The 19,012-nt window shown below is 43.0% G+C and overlaps 2 protein-coding genes across 11 annotated transcripts in view; both read left to right on the forward strand.

Annotated features, from left to right (window-relative positions):
* The window catches only part of LOC134848427 (uncharacterized), a 47,199-nt gene that overhangs the window by 18,384 nt on the left and 9,803 nt on the right, over window positions 1–19,012 (forward strand). The gene's annotated exons all lie outside the window — the stretch shown is intronic.
* Window positions 8,975–9,337, forward strand: LOC134848769 (salivary glue protein Sgs-3-like). The gene has a single exon (XM_063866280.1). The coding sequence runs from the start codon at window positions 8,975–8,977 to the stop codon at window positions 9,335–9,337; it is 363 nt and encodes a 120-aa protein (XP_063722350.1).

Consider the following 19,012-nt stretch of genomic DNA (forward strand, 5'->3'; position numbering starts at 1 on the left):
CAAACCAGACCAAACCAATCCAGACCAAACCAAACCAGACCAAACCAAACCAGACCAAACCAGACCAGACCAGACCAAACCAAACCAAACCAAACCAAACCAAACCATACCAAACCAAACCAAACCAAACCAAACCAAACCAGATCAAAACAAACCAGACCAAACCAAACCAGACCAAACCAAACCAGACCAAGCCAAACCAAACCAGACCAAGCCAAACCAGACAAACCAAACCGAACAAAACCAGACCAAACCAAAAAAGACCAAACCAAGCAGATCAAGCCAAACGAAACCAGACCAAACCAAACCAGCCCAAACCGGACCAAACCAAACCAGACCAGGCTAAACCAAACTAGACCAAACCAAACCAAACCAAACCAAACCAAACCAGACCAAACCAAACTGGACCAAACCGAACCAGACCAAACCAAATCAGACCAAGCCAAACCAGACTAAACCAAACCAGACCAAATCAAACCAGACCAAACCAAACCAGACCAAACCAGACCAAACCAAACCAGATCAAAACAAACAAGACCAAACCAAACCAGACCAAATCAAACCAGACCGAGCCAAACCAAACCAAACCAAGCCAAACCAGACAAACCAAACCGAACAAAACCAGAACAAACCAAAAAAGACAAAACCAAACTAGATCAAGCCAAACGAAACCAGACCAAACCAAACCAGACCAAACCGGACCAAACCAAACCAGAGATTTCATACAAAATTCTGTACGTATGGATTTGCATGACAAAAAATTTCCCACTTATGAGAAACCAGACTAAACCAAACCAGACCAAATTAAACCAGACCAAACCAAACCAGACCAAACCAAACCAGACCAAACCAAACGATTCCAAAGCAAACCAGACCAAGCCAAAGCAAACCAGACCAAACCAAACCAGACTAAACAAAACATGACCAAACCAAACCAGACCAAGCCAAATCAGACCAATCCAAACCAGATCAAGCCAAAACGAAACCAGACCAATCCAAACCAGACCAAACCGGAACAAACCAAACCAGACCAAACGAAACCAGACTAAGACAAAACAGGCCAAACCAAATCAGACCAAACCAAACTAGACTAAACCAAACTAGACCAAACCAAACCAAACCAAACCAGACAAAACCAAATCAGACAAAATCAAACCAGACCAAACCAGACCAGACCAAACCAAACCAAACCAGACCAAACCAATCCAGACCAAACCAAACCAGACCAAACCAAACCAGACCAAACCAAACCAGACCAAACATAACCAAACCAAACTAAACCAGACCAAACCAAACCAGATCAAAACAAACCAGACCAAACCAAACCAGACTAAACCAAACCAGACCACGCCAAACCAAACCAGACCAAGCCAAACCGGACCAAACCAAACCAGACCAAACCAAACCAAACTAAACCAGACCAAACCAAACCAGATCAAAACAAACCAGACCAAACCAAACCAGACCAAACCAAACAAGACCAAGCCAAACCAAACCAGACCAAGCCAAACCAGACCAAACCAAACCAGACCAAACCAAACCAAACCAAACTAAACCAGACCAAACCAAACCAGATCAAAACAAACCAGACCAAACCAAACCAGACCAAGCCAAAACAAACCAGACCAAACCAAAAAGGACCAAACCAAACCAGATCAAGCCAAACGAAACCAGAACAAACCAAACCAGACCAAACCGGACCAAACCAAACCAGACCAGGCTAAACCAAACTAGACCAAACCAAACCAAACCAGACAAAACCAAATCAGACAAAATCAAACCAGAACAAACCAAACCAGATCAAACCAAATCAGATCAAACCAAACCAGACTGAACCAAACCAGACCAAATCAAACAAAAACAGAACAAAATAAATCACACAAAACCAAACCAAATCAGACCAAACCAAACCAAACCAAACCAAACTAGACCAAACCAAACCAAACCAGACCAGACCAGACCAAACCAAACCAGACCAAACCAAACTGGACCAAACCGAATCAGACCAAACCAAACCAGACCAAGCCAAATCAGACCAATCCAAACCAGATCAAGCCAAACGAAACCAGACCAATCCAAACCAGATCAAACCAAACTAAACCAAAACAGACCAAACCAAACCAGACCAAGCCAAATCAGACCAATCCAAACCAGATCAAACAAACGAAACCAGACCAATCCAAACCAGACCAAACCGGAACAAACCAAACCAGACCAAACGAAACCAGACCAAGACAAATCAGGCCAAACCAAATCAGACCAAACCAAACCAGACTAAACCAAACTAGACCAAACCAAACCAAACCAAACCAGACAAAAACAAATCAGACAAAATCAAACCAGACCAAACCAGACCAGGCCAAACCAAACCAAACCAGACCAAACCAATCCAGACCAAACCAAACCAAACCAGACCAAACCAAACCAGACCAAACCAAACCAGACCAAACCAAACCAGACCAAGCCAAACCAAACCAGACCAAGCCAAACCAGACAAACCAAAACGAACAAAACCAGACCAAACCAAAAAGGACCAAACCAAACCAGATCAAGCCAAACGAAACCAGACCAAACCAAACCAGACCAAACCGGACCAAACCAAACCAGACCAGGCTAAACCAAACTAGACCAAAATAAACCAAACCAAACCAAACCAGACAAAACCAAATCAGACAAAATCAAACCAGACCAAACCAAACCAGACTAAACCAAACAAGACCGAAACAAACCAGACCCAGCCAAACCAAACCAGACCAAGCCAAACCAGACCAAACCAAACCAGACAAACGAAACCAAACAAAACCAGACCAAACCAAACGAGACCAAACCAAACCAGACCAAACCAAACCAGATCAAACCAAATCAGATCAAACCAAACCAGACTGAACCAAACCAGACCAAATCAAACAAAAACAGAACAAAATAAATCACACAAAACCAAACCAAATCAGACCAAACCAAACCAAACTAAACCAAACTAGACCAAACCAAACCAAACCAGACCAGACCAAACCAAACCAGACCAATTAAATTGAGCTGAAAAAAGCTATTGTAATTACTCGAAACTAATTAGCTTAAAATTAGACCAAAAATAAAAAAAACTCAAAAACCGGTTTTTCTTGACACCGTGAAATTTTTTTTTGAATTTTTCAAATGTCGTGTGAATCATGACTGAAAGGGCGTTAATATGATATATCACTCAACCCTGTCCGATGATTATTTATGATAGCTCATTGCGCGTGGAAAAAAACCTAACCAAATCCAAAGTTTCTCCCCATCTTTAATGGTCGGAACAATAAGTGTAAGCTTAGTATGAACAAATGAAAATAGCACACAAAAAGATAAAAAGAAACAATTCTAATCCACTGTAATAGATTACAACGGATTATATTTCGTTCGATAAAATGTTTTCCAGAGTGAATTGAAAATATCTTATTACAATTGCTTCGAAGTTTTTTTTGTATCAAAGGCAAATTGTAACCAATCTTAACTTTTTGCAAATTTTTTGTAATTTTTTAAATTTAACAATTTTTTTAGCTTTTTCGTCTTAATTTACTCAAAGACAAACCAGACCAGACCAACCAGACCAAATCAAACCAGACCAAACCAAACCAAACCAGACAAGACCAGACCAGACCAGACCAAGCCAAACCAAACCAGACCAAGCCAAACCAAACCAGACCAAGCCAAACCAAACCAGACCAAGCCAAACCAAACCAGGTCAAACCAAACCAGACCAAACCAAACCACACCAAATCAAATCAGACCAAGCCAAACCAAACCAGACCAAACCGGCGGACCAAACCAAACCAGACCAAACCAAACCGGACCAAACCAAACCAGACAAAACTAAAGCAGACCAAACCAAACCAGACTAAACCAAACCACACCAAATCAGACCAAACCAAACCAAACCAGACCAAACCAAACCAGACCAAGCCAACCCAAACCAAACCAGACCAAACCAAACCAGACCAAACCGGACTAAACCAAACCAGACTAAACCAAACCAGACCATACCTAACCAATCCAAACCAAACCAGGCCAAACGAAACCAGACCAAACCAAACCAGATCAAACCAAACCAGACCGAACCAGACCAAACCAGACCAAACCAAACCAGGCCAAACCAAACCAGACCAAGATAAACCAAACCAGACCAAACGAAACTAGACCAAACCGGACCAAACAAAACCAGAGCAAACCGCATCAGACAAAATCAGACCAGACCAGACCAAACCAAACCAAACCAAACCAAACCAAACCAAACCAGAACAAACCAAACCAGACTAAATCAGACCAGAACAAACCAAACCAAATCAGAACAAACCGGACCAAACCAAACCAGACCAAACCAAACCAGACCAAACCAGACCAAACCAAACCAGATCAAACCAGACCAGACCAAACCAAACCAATCCAGAACAAACCGGAGCAAAAAACAAACCAGACCAAATCAAACCAGACCAGACCAGACCAGACCAAACCAAACCAAACCAGAACAAACCAGACCAAACCAAACCAGATCAAACCAAACCAGACCAAACCAAACCAGACCAAACCAAACCAGACCAAACCAAACCAGACCAAACCAAACCAGACCAAACCAGACCAGACCAAACCAAACCAATCCAGAACAAACCGGACCAAACCAAGCCAGACCAAATCAAACCAGACCAGACCAAACCAAACCAGACCAAACCATACCAAACCAAACCAGGCCAAACCAAATCAGACCAAACCAAACCAGGCCAAATCAAATCAGACCAAACCAAACCAGACCAAACCAAACCAGACCAAACCAGATCAAACCAAACCAGACCAAACCAAACCAGACCAAGCTAAACGAAACCAGACCAAAGCAAACCAGACCAAAACAGACCAGACCAAACAAACCAAACCAAAACAAACAGGACCGAACCTAATCGAACCAAACCAAACCAGACCAAACCAAACCAGACCAGACCAGACCAAACCAAACCAGACCAAACCAAACCAGACCAAACCAAACCAGGCCAAACCAAATCAAACCAAGCCAAACCAGACTAAACCAAACCAGACCAAACTAAACCAGACCAAACCAAACCAAACCAGACCAAACCAAACCAGACCAAACCAAACCAAACCAAACCAGACCAAACCAAACCAGGCCAAGCTAAACCAAACCGACCAAACCAAATCAGACCAAATCAAACTAGACCAAACCGGACCAAACCAAACCAGACCAATCCAAACCAGATCAGACCAAACCAAACCAACACAAACCAAATCAGACCCAACCAGACTGGACTATACCGGACGAAACCAAACCAGACCAGATCAGACCAGACCAAACCAAACTAGACCAAACCAAACCAGACCAAGCCGAATTAGACCAAATCAAACCAAAGCAAACTAGACCAAACTAAACTAGACCGAACCAAACCTGACCAAACCAAACCAAACCAAACCAGACCAGACCAAACCAGACCAGAAAAAACCAGACCAAGCCAAACCAAACCAGACCAAGCCAACCCATACCAGACCAAACCAAACCAGACTAAACAAAACCAGACCAAACCGGATCAAACCAAACCAGACCAAAGCAAACTAGACCAAACTAAACTAGACCGAACCAAACCAAACCAGACCAAACCAAACCAGACCAGACCAAACCAAACCAGACCAAACCAAACCAGACCAAACCAAACCAGGCCAAACCAAATCAAACTAAGCCAAACCAGACTAAACCAAACCAGACCAAACTAAACCAGACCAAACCAAACCAAACCAGACCAAACCAAACCAGACCAAACCAAACCAAACCAAACCAGACCAAACCAAACCAGACCAAGCTAAACCAAACCGACCAAACCAAATCAGACCAAATCAAACTAGACCAAACCAAACCAGACCGAAAAAAAAACCAGACCAAGCCAAACCAAACCTGACCAAGCCAGACCAAACCAGACCAAACCAGACTAAACGAAACCAGATCAAACCAAACCAGACCAAGCTAAACGAAACCAGACCAAACCAAACCAGACCAAACCGGACCAAACCAGAGCAAACCAAAGCAGACAAATCCAAACCAGAACAAACCAAACCAGGTCAAAACAAATCAGACCAAGCCTCGCCAGACTAAACCAAAACAGACCAAACCAAAACAAACCAAACCAAACCAAACAAAAACAGACCAAACCAAATCAGACCAATTCAAACCAGACCAAACCAATTCAGACCGAACCAACCCGGACCAAACCAAACCAGACCAGACTGAACCAGACCAAACCAAACCAGACCAAACCAAACCAGGCTTAACCAAACCAGACCAAACCAAACCAGACCAAACCGGACCAAACCAAACCAGACCAAACCAAACTAGACCAAACCAAACGAAATCAGACCAGACCAAACCAAACCAAACCAAACCAGACCAAACCAGACCAAACCAGACCAAACCAGACCAAACCAAACCAAACCAGACCACAACAATCCAGACCAAACCAAAACAGACCAAACTGGACCAAACCAAACCAGACCAATCCAAACCAGATCAGACCAAACCAAACCAGGACAAACCAAATCAGACCCAACCAGACTGGACTATACCGGACGAAACCAAACCAGACCAGATCAGACCAGACCAAACCAAACTAGACCAAACCAAACCAGACCAAGCCGAATTAGACCAAATCAAACCAAAGCAAACTAGACCAAACTAAACTAGACCGAACCAAACCTGACCAAACCAAACCAAACCAAACCAAACCAGACCAGACCAAACCAGACCAGAAAAAACCAGACCAAGCCAAACCAAACCAGACCAAGCCAACCCATACCAGACCAAACCAAACCAGACTAAACAAAACCAGACCAAACCGGATCAAACCAAACCAGACCAAAGCAAACTAGACCAAACTAAACTAGACCGAACCAAACCAAACCAGACCAAACCAAACCAGACCAGACCAAACCAAACCAGACCAAACCAAACCAGACCAAACCAAACCAGGCCAAACCAAATCAAACTAAGCCAAACCAGACTAAACCAAACCAGACCAAACTAAACCAGACCAAACCAAACCAAACCAGACCAAACCAAACCAGACCAAACCAAACCAAACCAAACCAGACCAAACCAAACCAGACCAAGCTAAACCAAACCGACCAAACCAAATCAGACCAAATCAAACTAGACCAAACCAAACCAGACCGAAAAAAAAACCAGACCAAGCCAAACCAAACCTGACCAAGCCAGACCAAACCAGGCCAAACCAGACTAAACGAAACCAGATCAAACCAAACCAGACCAAGCTAAACGAAACCAGACCAAACCAAACCAGACCAAACCGGACCAAACCAGAGCAAACCAAAGCAGACAAATCCAAACCAGAACAAACCAAACCAGGTCAAAACAAATCAGACCAAGCCTAACCAGACTAAACCAAACCAGACCAAACCAAAACAAACCAAACCAAACCAAACAAAAACAGACCAAACCAAATCAGACCAATTCAAACCAGACCAAACCAATTCAGACCGAACCAACCCGGACCAAACCAAACCAGACCAGACTGAACCAGACCAAACCAAACCAGACCAAACCAAACCAGATTTAACCAAACCAGACCAAACCAAACCAGACCAAACCGGACCAAACCAAACCAGACCAAACCAAACTAGACCAAACCAAACGAAATCAGACCAGACCAAACCAAACCAAACCAAACCAGACCAAACCAGACCAAACCAGACCAAACCAAACCAAACCAGACCACAACAATCCAGACCAAACCAAAACAGACCAAACCGGACCAAACCAAACCAGACCAATCCAAACCAGATCAGACCAAACCAAACCAGGACAAACCAAATCAGACCCAACCAGACTGGACTATACCGGACGAAACCAAACCAGACCAGATCAGACCAGACCAAACCAAACTAGACCAAACCAAACCAGACCAAGCCGAATCAGACCAAATCAAACCAAAGCAAACTAGACCAAACTAAACTAGACCAAACTAAACTAGACCGAACCAAACCTGACCAAACCAAACCAAACCAAACCAGACCAGACCAAACCAGACCAGAAAAAACCAGACCAAGCCAAACCAAACCAGACCAAGCCAACCCATACCAGACCAAACCAAACCAGACTAAACAAAACCAGACCAAACCGGATCAAACCAAACCAGACCAAAGCAAACTAGACCAAACTAAACTAGACCGAACCAAACCTGACCAAACCAAACCAAACCAAACCAGACCAGACCAAACCAAACCAGACCAAACCAAACCAGACCAAACCAGACCAAACCAAACCAGACCACAACAGTGCAGACCAAACGAAACCAGACCAAACCAAACCAGACCAAACCAAACCAGACCGAACCAATCCAGAAGACCAAACCAATCCAGACCAAACCAAACCAAACCAAACCAATTCAAACCAGACCATACCAAATCAGACCAAACCAATCCAGACCAAACCAAACCAGACCAAACCAAACCAGACCAAAAATACCAAAAATGTTACCAAAACTGTTAGTCATAGAATTTCCATTAATGGGAAAATGTTATTTATAGAGATTTGTATGGATTTGCACGACAAAAAATTTTCCATATATGAGAAACGAGACCAATCCAAACCAGACCAAACCGGAACAAACCAAACCAGATCAAACCAAACCAGACTAAGGCAAAACAGGCTAAACCAAATCAGACCAAACCAAACTATACTAAACCAAACTAGACCAAACCAAACCAAACCAAACCAGACAAAACCAAATCAGACAAAACCAAACCAGGACAAACCAAATCAGACCAAACCAAACTGGACTAAAACGGACCAAACCAAACCAGACCAAATCAGACCAAATCAGACCAGACCAAACCAAACTAGACCAAACCAAACCAAACCTGACCAAACCAAACCAGACCAGACCAGACCAAACAAGACCAGTCCAAACAAAACCAGACCAAACCAAACATGACCAAACCAAATCAGACCAAACCAAACCAGGACAAACCAGACCAAATCAAACCACTCAGACCAAAACAAAACCAGACCATACCAAACCAGACCAAACCATTCCAGACCAAACCAAACCAAACCAGACCAAACCAAAGCAGACCAAACCAAATCAGACCAAAACAAATCAAACCAGACCAGACCAAACCAAACCAGACCAAACCAAACTGGACCAAACCGAACCAGACCAAACCAAATCAGACCAAGCCAAACCAGACTAAACCAAACCAGACCAAACCAAACCAGACCAAACCAGACCAAACCAAACTGGACCAAACCGAACTAGACCAAAACAAATCAGACCAAGCCAAACCAGACTAAACCAAACCAGACCAAGCCAAACCAGACTAAACCAAACCAGACCAGACCAAACAAAACCAGACCAAACTAAACATGACCAAACCAAATCAGTTCAAACCAAACCAGGACAAACCAGACCAAATCAAACCACTCAGACCAAAACAAAACCAGACCATACCAAACCAGGCCAAACCATTCCAGACCAGACCAAACCAAACCAAACCAAACCAGACCAAACCAAACCAGACCAAAACAAATCAAACCAGACCAGACCAAACCAAACCAGACCAAACCAAAGTGGACCAAACCGAACCAGACCAAACCAAATCAGACCAAGCCAAACCAGACTAAACCAAACCAGACCAAACCAAACCAAACCAAACCAAACCAAACCAAACCAGACCAAACCAAACCAGATCAAAACAAACCAGACCAAACCAAACCAGACCAAACCAAACCAGACCAAGCCAAACCAAACCAGACCAAGCCAAACCAGACAAAACAACCCGAACAAAACCAGAACAAACCAAAAAAGACCAAACCAAACCAGATCAAGCCAAACGAAACCAGACCAAACCAAACAAGACCAAACCGGACCAAACCAAACCAGACCAGGCTAAACCAAACTAGACCAAACCAAACCAAACCAAACCAGACAAAACCAAATCAGACAAAATCAAACCAGGCCAAACCAAACCAGACTAAACCAAACAAGACCGAAACAAACCAGACCAAGCCAAACCAAACCAGACCAAGCCAAGCCAGACCGAACCAAACCAGACAAACAAAACCAAACAAAACCAGACCAAACCAAACGAGACCAAACCAAACCAGACCAAACCAAACCAGATCAAACCAAATCAGATCAAACCAAACCAGACTGAACCAAACAGACCAAATCAAACAAAACCAGAACAAAATAAATCACACAAAACCAAACCAAATCAGACCAAACCAGCCCAGACCAAACCAAACCAGACCAAACCAAAGCAGACCAAACCAAACCAGACCAATCCAAACCAGACCAAATCAAAGCAGACCAAGCCAAATTAAACCAGACCAAGCCAAACCAAACCAGAGCAAACCAAACCAGACCAAACCAAACCAAACCAGACCAAATCAAACCAGACCATACGAAACCAGACCAAACCAATCCAGACCAAACCAAAACTGACCAAATTAAACCAGACCAAACCAGACCAAACTAAACCAGACCAAACCAGATCAAACCAAACCAAACCAAACTAGAGCAAACCAAACCAGACAATACCAAATCAGACCAAACCAATCCAGACCAAACCAAACCAAACCAAACCAAATCAGACCAAAAATACCAAAAATGTTACCAAAACTGTTGGTCATACAATTTCCAGTTATGGGAAAATGTTATTTATAGAGACTTCATACAAATTTCTGTACGTATGGATTTGCATGACAAAAAATTTCCCATATATGAGAAACCGGACTAAACCAAACCAGACCAAATTAAACCAGACCAAACCAAACCAGACCAAATCAAACCAGACCAAACCAAACCATTCCAAAGCAAACCAGACCAAGGCAAACCAAACCAGACCAAACCAAACCAGACTAAACAAAACCAGACCAAACTGGACCAAACCGAACCAGATCAAACCAAACCAAACCAAAACAGACCAAACCAAACCAGACCAAGCCAAATCAGACCAGAGCAATCCAAAACAGACCAAACCAAACCAGACCAAACCAGACAAAACCAAATCAGACAAAATCAAACCAGGCCAAACCAAACCAGACTAAACCAAACAAGACTAAGACCAAACCAGACCAAACCAAACCATTCCAAAGCAAACCAGACCAAGGCAAACCAAACCAGACCAAACCAAACCACACTAAACAAAACCAGACCAAACTGGACCAAACCGAACCAGATCAAACCAAACCAAACCAAAACAGACCAAACCAAACCAGACCAAGCCAAATCAGACCAATCCAAACCAGATAAAGCCAAAAGAAACCAGACCAATCCAAACCAGACCAAACCGGAACAAACCAAACGAAACCAGACTAAGACAAAACAGGCCAAACCAAATCAGACCAAACCAAACCAGACTAAACCAAACTAGACCAAACCAAACCAAACCAAACCAAACCAGACAAAACCAAATCAGGCAAAATCAAACCAGACCAAACCAGACCAGACCAAACCAAACCAAACCAGACCAAACCAATCCAGACCAAACCAAACCAGACCAAACCAAACCAGACCAAACCAGACCAGACCAAACCAAACCAAACCAAACCAAACCAAACCATACCAAACCAAACCAAACCAAACCAGATCAAAACAAACCAGACCAAACCAAACCAGACCAAACCAAACCAGACCGAGCCAAACCAAACCAGACCAAGCCAAACCAGACAAACCAAACCGAACAAAACCAGACCAAACCAAAAAAGACCAAACCAAGCAGATCAAGCCAAACGAAACCAGACCAAACCAAACCAGCCCAAACCGGACCAAACCAAACCAGACCAGGCTAAACCAAACTAGACCAAACCAAACCAAACCAAACCAAACCAAACCAAACCAGACCAAACCAAACTGGACCAAACCGAACCAGACCAAACCAAATCAGACCAAGCCAAACCAGACTAAACCAAACCAGACCAAATCAAACCAGACCAAACCAAACCAGACCAAACCAAACCAAACCAAACCAAACGAAACCAGACCAAACCAAACCAGATCAAAACAAACCAGACCAAACCAAACCAGACCAAATCAAACCAGACCGAGCCAAACCAAACCAAACCAAGCCAAACCAGACAAACCAAACCGAACAAAACCAGAACAAACCAAAAAAGACAAAACCAAACTAGATCAAGCCAAACGAAACCAGACCAAACCAAACCAGACCAAACCGGACCAAACCAAACCAGAGATTTCATACAAAATTCTGTACGTATGGATTTGCATGACAAAAAATTTCCCACTTATGAGAAACCAGACTAAACCAAACCAGACCAAATTAAACCAGACCAAACCAAACCAGACCAAACCAAACCAGACCAAACCAAACGATTCCAAAGCAAACCAGACCAAGCCAAAGCAAACCAGACCAAACCAAACCAGACTAAACAAAACATGACCAAACCAAACCAGACCAAGCCAAATCAGACCAATCCAAACCAGATCAAGCCAAAACGAAACCAGACCAATCCAAACCAGACCAAACCGGAACAAACCAAACCAGACCAAACGAAACCAGACTAAGACAAAACAGGCCAAACCAAATCAGACCAAACCAAACTAGACTAAACCAAACTAGACCAAACCAAACCAAACCAAACCAGACAAAACCAAATCAGACAAAATCAAACCAGACCAAACCAGACCAGACCAAACCAAACCAAACCAGACCAAACCAATCCAGACCAAACCAAACCAGACCAAACCAAACCAGACCAAACCAAACCAGACCAAACATAACCAAACCAAACTAAACCAGACCAAACCAAACCAGATCAAAACAAACCAGACCAAACCAAACCAGACTAAACCAAACCAGACCACGCCAAACCAAACCAGACCAAGCCAAACCGGACCAAACCAAACCAGACCAAACCAAACCAAACCAAACTAAACCAGACCAAACCAAACCAGATCAAAACAAACCAGACCAAACCAAACCAGACCAAACCAAACAAGACCAAGCCAAACCAAACCAGACCAAGCCAAACCAGACCAAACCAAACCAGACCAAACCAAACCAAACCAAACTAAACCAGACCAAACCAAACCAGATCAAAACAAACCAGACCAAACCAAACCAGACCAAGCCAAAACAAACCAGACCAAACCAAAAAGGACCAAACCAAACCAGATCAAGCCAAACGAAACCAGAACAAACCAAACCAGACCAAACCGGACCAAACCAAACCAGACCAGGCTAAACCAAACTAGACCAAACCAAACCAAACCAGACAAAACCAAATCAGACAAAATCAAACCAGAACAAACCAAACCAGATCAAACCAAATCAGATCAAACCAAACCAGACTGAACCAAACCAGACCAAATCAAACAAAAACAGAACAAAATAAATCACACAAAACCAAACCAAATCAGACCAAACCAAACCAAACCAAACCAAACTAGACCAAACCAAACCAAACCAGACCAGACCAGACCAAACCAAACCAGACCAAACCAAACTGGACCAAACCGAACCAGCCCAAACCAAACCAGACCAAGCCAAATCAGACCAATCCAAACCAGATCAAGCCAAACGAAACCAGACCAATCCAAACCAGATCAAACCAAACTAAACCAAAACAGACCAAACCAAACCAGACCAAGCCAAATCAGACCAATCCAAACCAGATCAAACAAACGAAACCAGACCAATCCAAACCAGACCAAACCGGAACAAACCAAACCAGACCAAACGAAACCAGACCAAGACAAATCAGGCCAAACCAAATCAGACCAAACCAAACCAGACTAAACCAAACTAGACCAAACCAAACCAAACCAAACCAGACAAAAACAAATCAGACAAAATCAAACCAGACCAAACCAGACCAGGCCAAACCAAACCAAACCAGACCAAACCAATCCAGACCAAACCAAACCAGACCAAACCAAACCAGACCAAACCAAACCAGACCAAACCAAACCAGACCAAGCCAAACCAAACCAGACCAAGCCAAACCAGACAAACCAAAACGAACAAAACCAGACCAAACCAAAAAGGACCAAACCAAACCAGATCAAGCCAAACGAAACCAGACCAAACCAAACCAGACCAAACCGGACCAAACCAAACCAGACCAGGCTAAACCAAACTAGACCAAACTAAACCAAACCAAACCAAACCAGACAAAACCAAATCAGACAAAATCAAACCAGACCAAACCAAACCAGACTAAACCAAACAAGACCGAAACAAACCAGACCCAGCCAAACCAAACCAGACCAAGCCAAACCAGACCAAACCAAACCAGACAAACGAAACCAAACAAAACCAGACCAAACCAAACGAGACCAAACCAAACCAGACCAAACCAAACCAGATCAAACCAAATCAGATCAAACCAAACCAGACTGAACCAAACCAGACCAAATCAAACAAAAACAGAACAAAATAAATCACACAAAACCAAACCAAATCAGACCAAACCAAACCAAACTAAACCAAACTAGACCAAACCAAACCAAACCAGACCAGACCAAACTAAACCAGACCAAACCAAACTGGACCAAACCGAACCAGACCAAACCAAATCAGACCAAGCCAAACCAGACTAAACCAAACCAGACCAAATCAAACCAGACCAAACCAAACCAGACCAAACCAAACCAAACCAAACCAAACCAGACCAAACCAAACCAGATCAAAACAAACCAGACCAAACCAAACCAGACCAAACCAAACCAGACCAAGCCAAACCAAACCAGACCAAGCCAATCCAGACAAACCAAACCGAACAAAACCAGACCAAACCAAAAAAGACCAAACCAAACCAGATCAAGCCAAACGAAACCAGACAAAACCAAACCAGACCAAACCGGACCAAACCAAACCAGACCAGGCTAAATCAAACTAGACCGAAACAAACCAGACCAAGCCAAACCAAACCGGACCAAACCAAACCAGACCAGGCTAAACCAAACTAGACCAAACTAAACCAAACCAAACCAAACCAAACCAGACAAAACCAAATCAGACAAAATCAAACCAGACCAAACCAAACCAGACTAAACCAAACAAGACCGAAACAAACCAGACCCAGCCAAACCAAACCAGACCAAGCCAAACCAGACCAAACCAAACCAGACAAACGAAACCAAACAAAACCAGACCAAACCAAACGAGACCAAACCAAACCAGACCAAACCAAACCAGATCAAACCAAATCAGATCAAACCAAACCAGACTGAACCAAACCAGACCAAATCAAACCAGACCAAACCAAACCAGACCAAACCAAACCAGACCAAGCCAAACCAAACCAGACCAAGCCAAACCAGACAAACCAAAACGAACCAGACCAGACCAAACCAAACCAAACCGGACCAAACCAAACCAGACCAGGCTAAACCAAACTAGACCAAACTAAACCAAACCAAACCAAACCAGACAAAACCAAATCAGACAAAATCAAACCAGACCAAACCAAACCAGACTAAACCAAACAAGACCGAAACAAACCAGACCCAGCCAAACCAAACCAGACCAAGCCAAACCAGACCAAACCAAACCAGACAAACGAAACCAAACAAAACCAGACCAAACCAAACGAGACCAAACCAAACCAGACCAAACCAAACCAGATCAAACCAAATCAGATCAAACCAAACCAGACTGAACCAAACCAGACCAAATCAAACAAAAACAGAACAAAATAAATCACACAAAACCAAACCAAATCAGACCAAACCAAACCAAACTAAACCAAACTAGACCAAACCAAACCAAACCAGACCAGACCAAACCAAACCAGACCAAACCAAACTGGACCAAACCGAACCAGACCAAACCAAATCAGACCAAGCCAAACCGGACTAAACCAAACCAGACCAAATCAAACCAGACCAAACCAAACCAGACCAAACCAAACCAAACCAAACCAAACCAGACCAAACCAAACCAGATCAAAACAAACCAGACCAAACCAAACCAGACCAAACCAAACCAGACCAAGCCAAACCAAACCAGACCAAGCCAAACCAGACAAAACAAACCGAACAAAACCAGACCAAACCAAAAAAGACCAAACCAAACCAGATCAAGCCAAACGAAACCAGACAAAACCAAACCAGACCAAACCGGACCAAACCAAACCAGACCAGACTAAATCAAACTAGACCGAAACAAACCAGACCAAGCCAAACCAAACCAGACCAAGCCAAACGAGACCAAACCAAACCAGACCAAACCAAACCAGATCAAACCAAATCAGATCAAACCAAACCAGACTGAACCAAACCAGACCAAATCAAACAAAACCAGTACAAAATAAATCACACAAAACCAAACCATATCAGACCAAACCAAACCAAACTAAACCAAAGTAGACCAAACCAAACCAAACCAGATCAGACCAAACCAAACCAGACCAAACCAAACTGAACCAAACCGAACCAGACCAAACCAAATCAGACCAAGCCAAACCAGACTAAACCAAACCAGACCAAATCAAACCAGACCAAACCAAACCAGACCAAACCAAACCAAACCAAACCAAACCAAACCAAACCAAACCAGACCAAACGAAACCAGATCAAAACAAACCAGACCAAACCAAACCAGACCAAACCAAACCAGACCAAGTCAAACCAAACCAGACCAAGCCAAACCAGACAAACCAAACCGAACAAAACCAGACCAAACCAAAAAAGACCAAACCAAACCAGATCAAGCCAAACGAAACCAGACCAAACCGGCCGGAACCAAACCAGACCAGGCTAAATCAAACTAGACCAAACCAAACCAAACCAAACCAGACAAAAACAAATTAGACAAAATCAAACCAGACCAAACCAAACCAGACTAAACCAAACAAGACCGAAACAAACCAGACCAAGCCAAACCAAACCAGACCAAGCCAAACCAGACCAAACCAAACCAGACAAACGAAACCAAACAAAACCAGACCAAACCAAACGAGACCAAACCAAACCAGACCAAACCAAACCAGATCAAACCAAATCAGATCAAACCAAACCAGACTGAACCAAACCAGACCAAATCAAACACAACCAGAAAATCAATAATCAATCACACAAAACTAAATCAAATCAGACCAAACCAACCCAGACCAAACCAAACCAGACCAAACCAAAGCAGACCAAACCAAACCAGACCAAACCAAACCAGACCAAATCAAACCAGACCAAGCCAAACCAAAACAGACCAAGCCAAACCAAACCAGAGCAAAACAAACCAGAACAAACCAAACCAAACCAGACCAAATCAAACCAGACCATAAGAAACCAGACCAAACCAATCCAGACCAAACCAAAACTGACCAAATCAAACCAGACCAAACCAGACCAAACTAAACCAGACCAAACCAGATCAAACCAAACCAAACAAAACTAGAGCAAACCAAACCAGACAATACCAAATCAGACCAAACCAATCCAAACCAAATCAAACCAGACCAAACCAAATCAGACCAAAAATACCAAAAATGTTACCAAAATTGTTAGTCATACAATTTCCATTTATGGGAAAATGTTATTTATAGAGATTTCAGACAAATTTCTGTACGTATGGATTTGCATGACAAAAAATTTCCCATATATGAGAAACCAGACTAAACCAAACCAGACCAAATTAAACCTGACCAAACCAAACCAGACCAAACCAAACCAGACCAAACCAAACCATTCCAAAGCAAACCAGACCAAGCCAAACCAAACCAGACCAAACCAAACCAGACTAAACAAAACCAGGCCAAACTGGACCAAACCGAACCAGATCAAACCAAACCAAACCAAAACAGACCAAACCAAACCAGACCAAGCCAAATCAGACCAATCCAAACCAGATCAAGCCAAACGAAACCAGACCAATCCAAACCAGACCAAACCGGAACAAACCAAACCAGATCAAACCAAACCAGACTAAGACAAACAGGCTAAACCAAATCAGACCAAACCAAACCATACTAAACCAAACTAGACCAAACCAAACCAAACTAAACCAGACAAAACCAAATCAGACAAAATCAAACCAGATCAAACCAGACCAGACCAAACCAAACCAAACCAGACCAAACCAATCCAGACCAAACCAAACCAGACCAAACCAAACCAAACCAGACCAAACCAAATCAGATAAAATCAAACCAGATCAAACCAGACCAGACCAAACCAGACCAAACCAAACCAGACCAAAACAAATCAAACCAGACCAGACCAAACCAAACCAGACCAAACCAAACTGGACCAAAACGAACCAGACCAAGCCAAACCAGACAAAACCAAATCAGACAAAATCAAACCAGATCAAACCAGACCAGACCAAACCCAACCAAACCAGACCAAACCAATCCAGACCAAACCAAACCAGACCAAACCAAACCAGACCAAACCAAATCAGACAAAATCAAACCAGATCAAACCAGACCAGACCAAACCAAACCAAACCAGACCAAACCAATGCAGACCAAACCAAACCAGACCAAACCAAACCAGACCAAACCAAACCAGACCAAACCAAACCAGACCGAACCAATCCAGAGCAAACCAATCCAGACCAAACCAAACCAAACCAATTCAAACCAGACCATACCAAATCAGACCAAACCAATCCAGACCAAACCAAACCAGACCAAACCAAACCAGACCAAAAATACCAAAAAAGTTACCAAAACTGTTTGTCATAGAATTTCCATTAATGGGAAAATGTTAGTTGTAGAGATTTCATACAAATTTCTGTATGTATGGATTTGCATGACAAAAAATTTTCCATATATGAGAAACCAGACCAATCCAAACCAGACCAAACCGGAACAAACCAAACCAGACCAAACCAAACCAAACCAGACCAAACCAATCCAGACCAAACCAAACCAGACCAAACCAAACCAGACCAAACCAAATCAGACAAAATCAAACCAGATCAAACCAGACCAGACCAAACCAAACCAAACCAGACCAAACCAATCCAGACCAAACCAAACCAGACCAAACCAGACCAA

The sequence above is a fragment of the Symsagittifera roscoffensis genome, chromosome 6, assembly GCF_963678635.1.
Source record: "Symsagittifera roscoffensis chromosome 6, txSymRosc1.1, whole genome shotgun sequence".
Lineage (NCBI taxonomy): Eukaryota > Metazoa > Xenacoelomorpha > Acoela > Convolutidae > Symsagittifera > Symsagittifera roscoffensis.

Excerpts from the sequence above, each read along its gene's own strand:
- LOC134848769 (XM_063866280.1), top strand. The coding sequence starts at position 8,975 with ATGACCAAACCAAATCAGACCAAACCAAACCAGGACAAACCAGACCAA.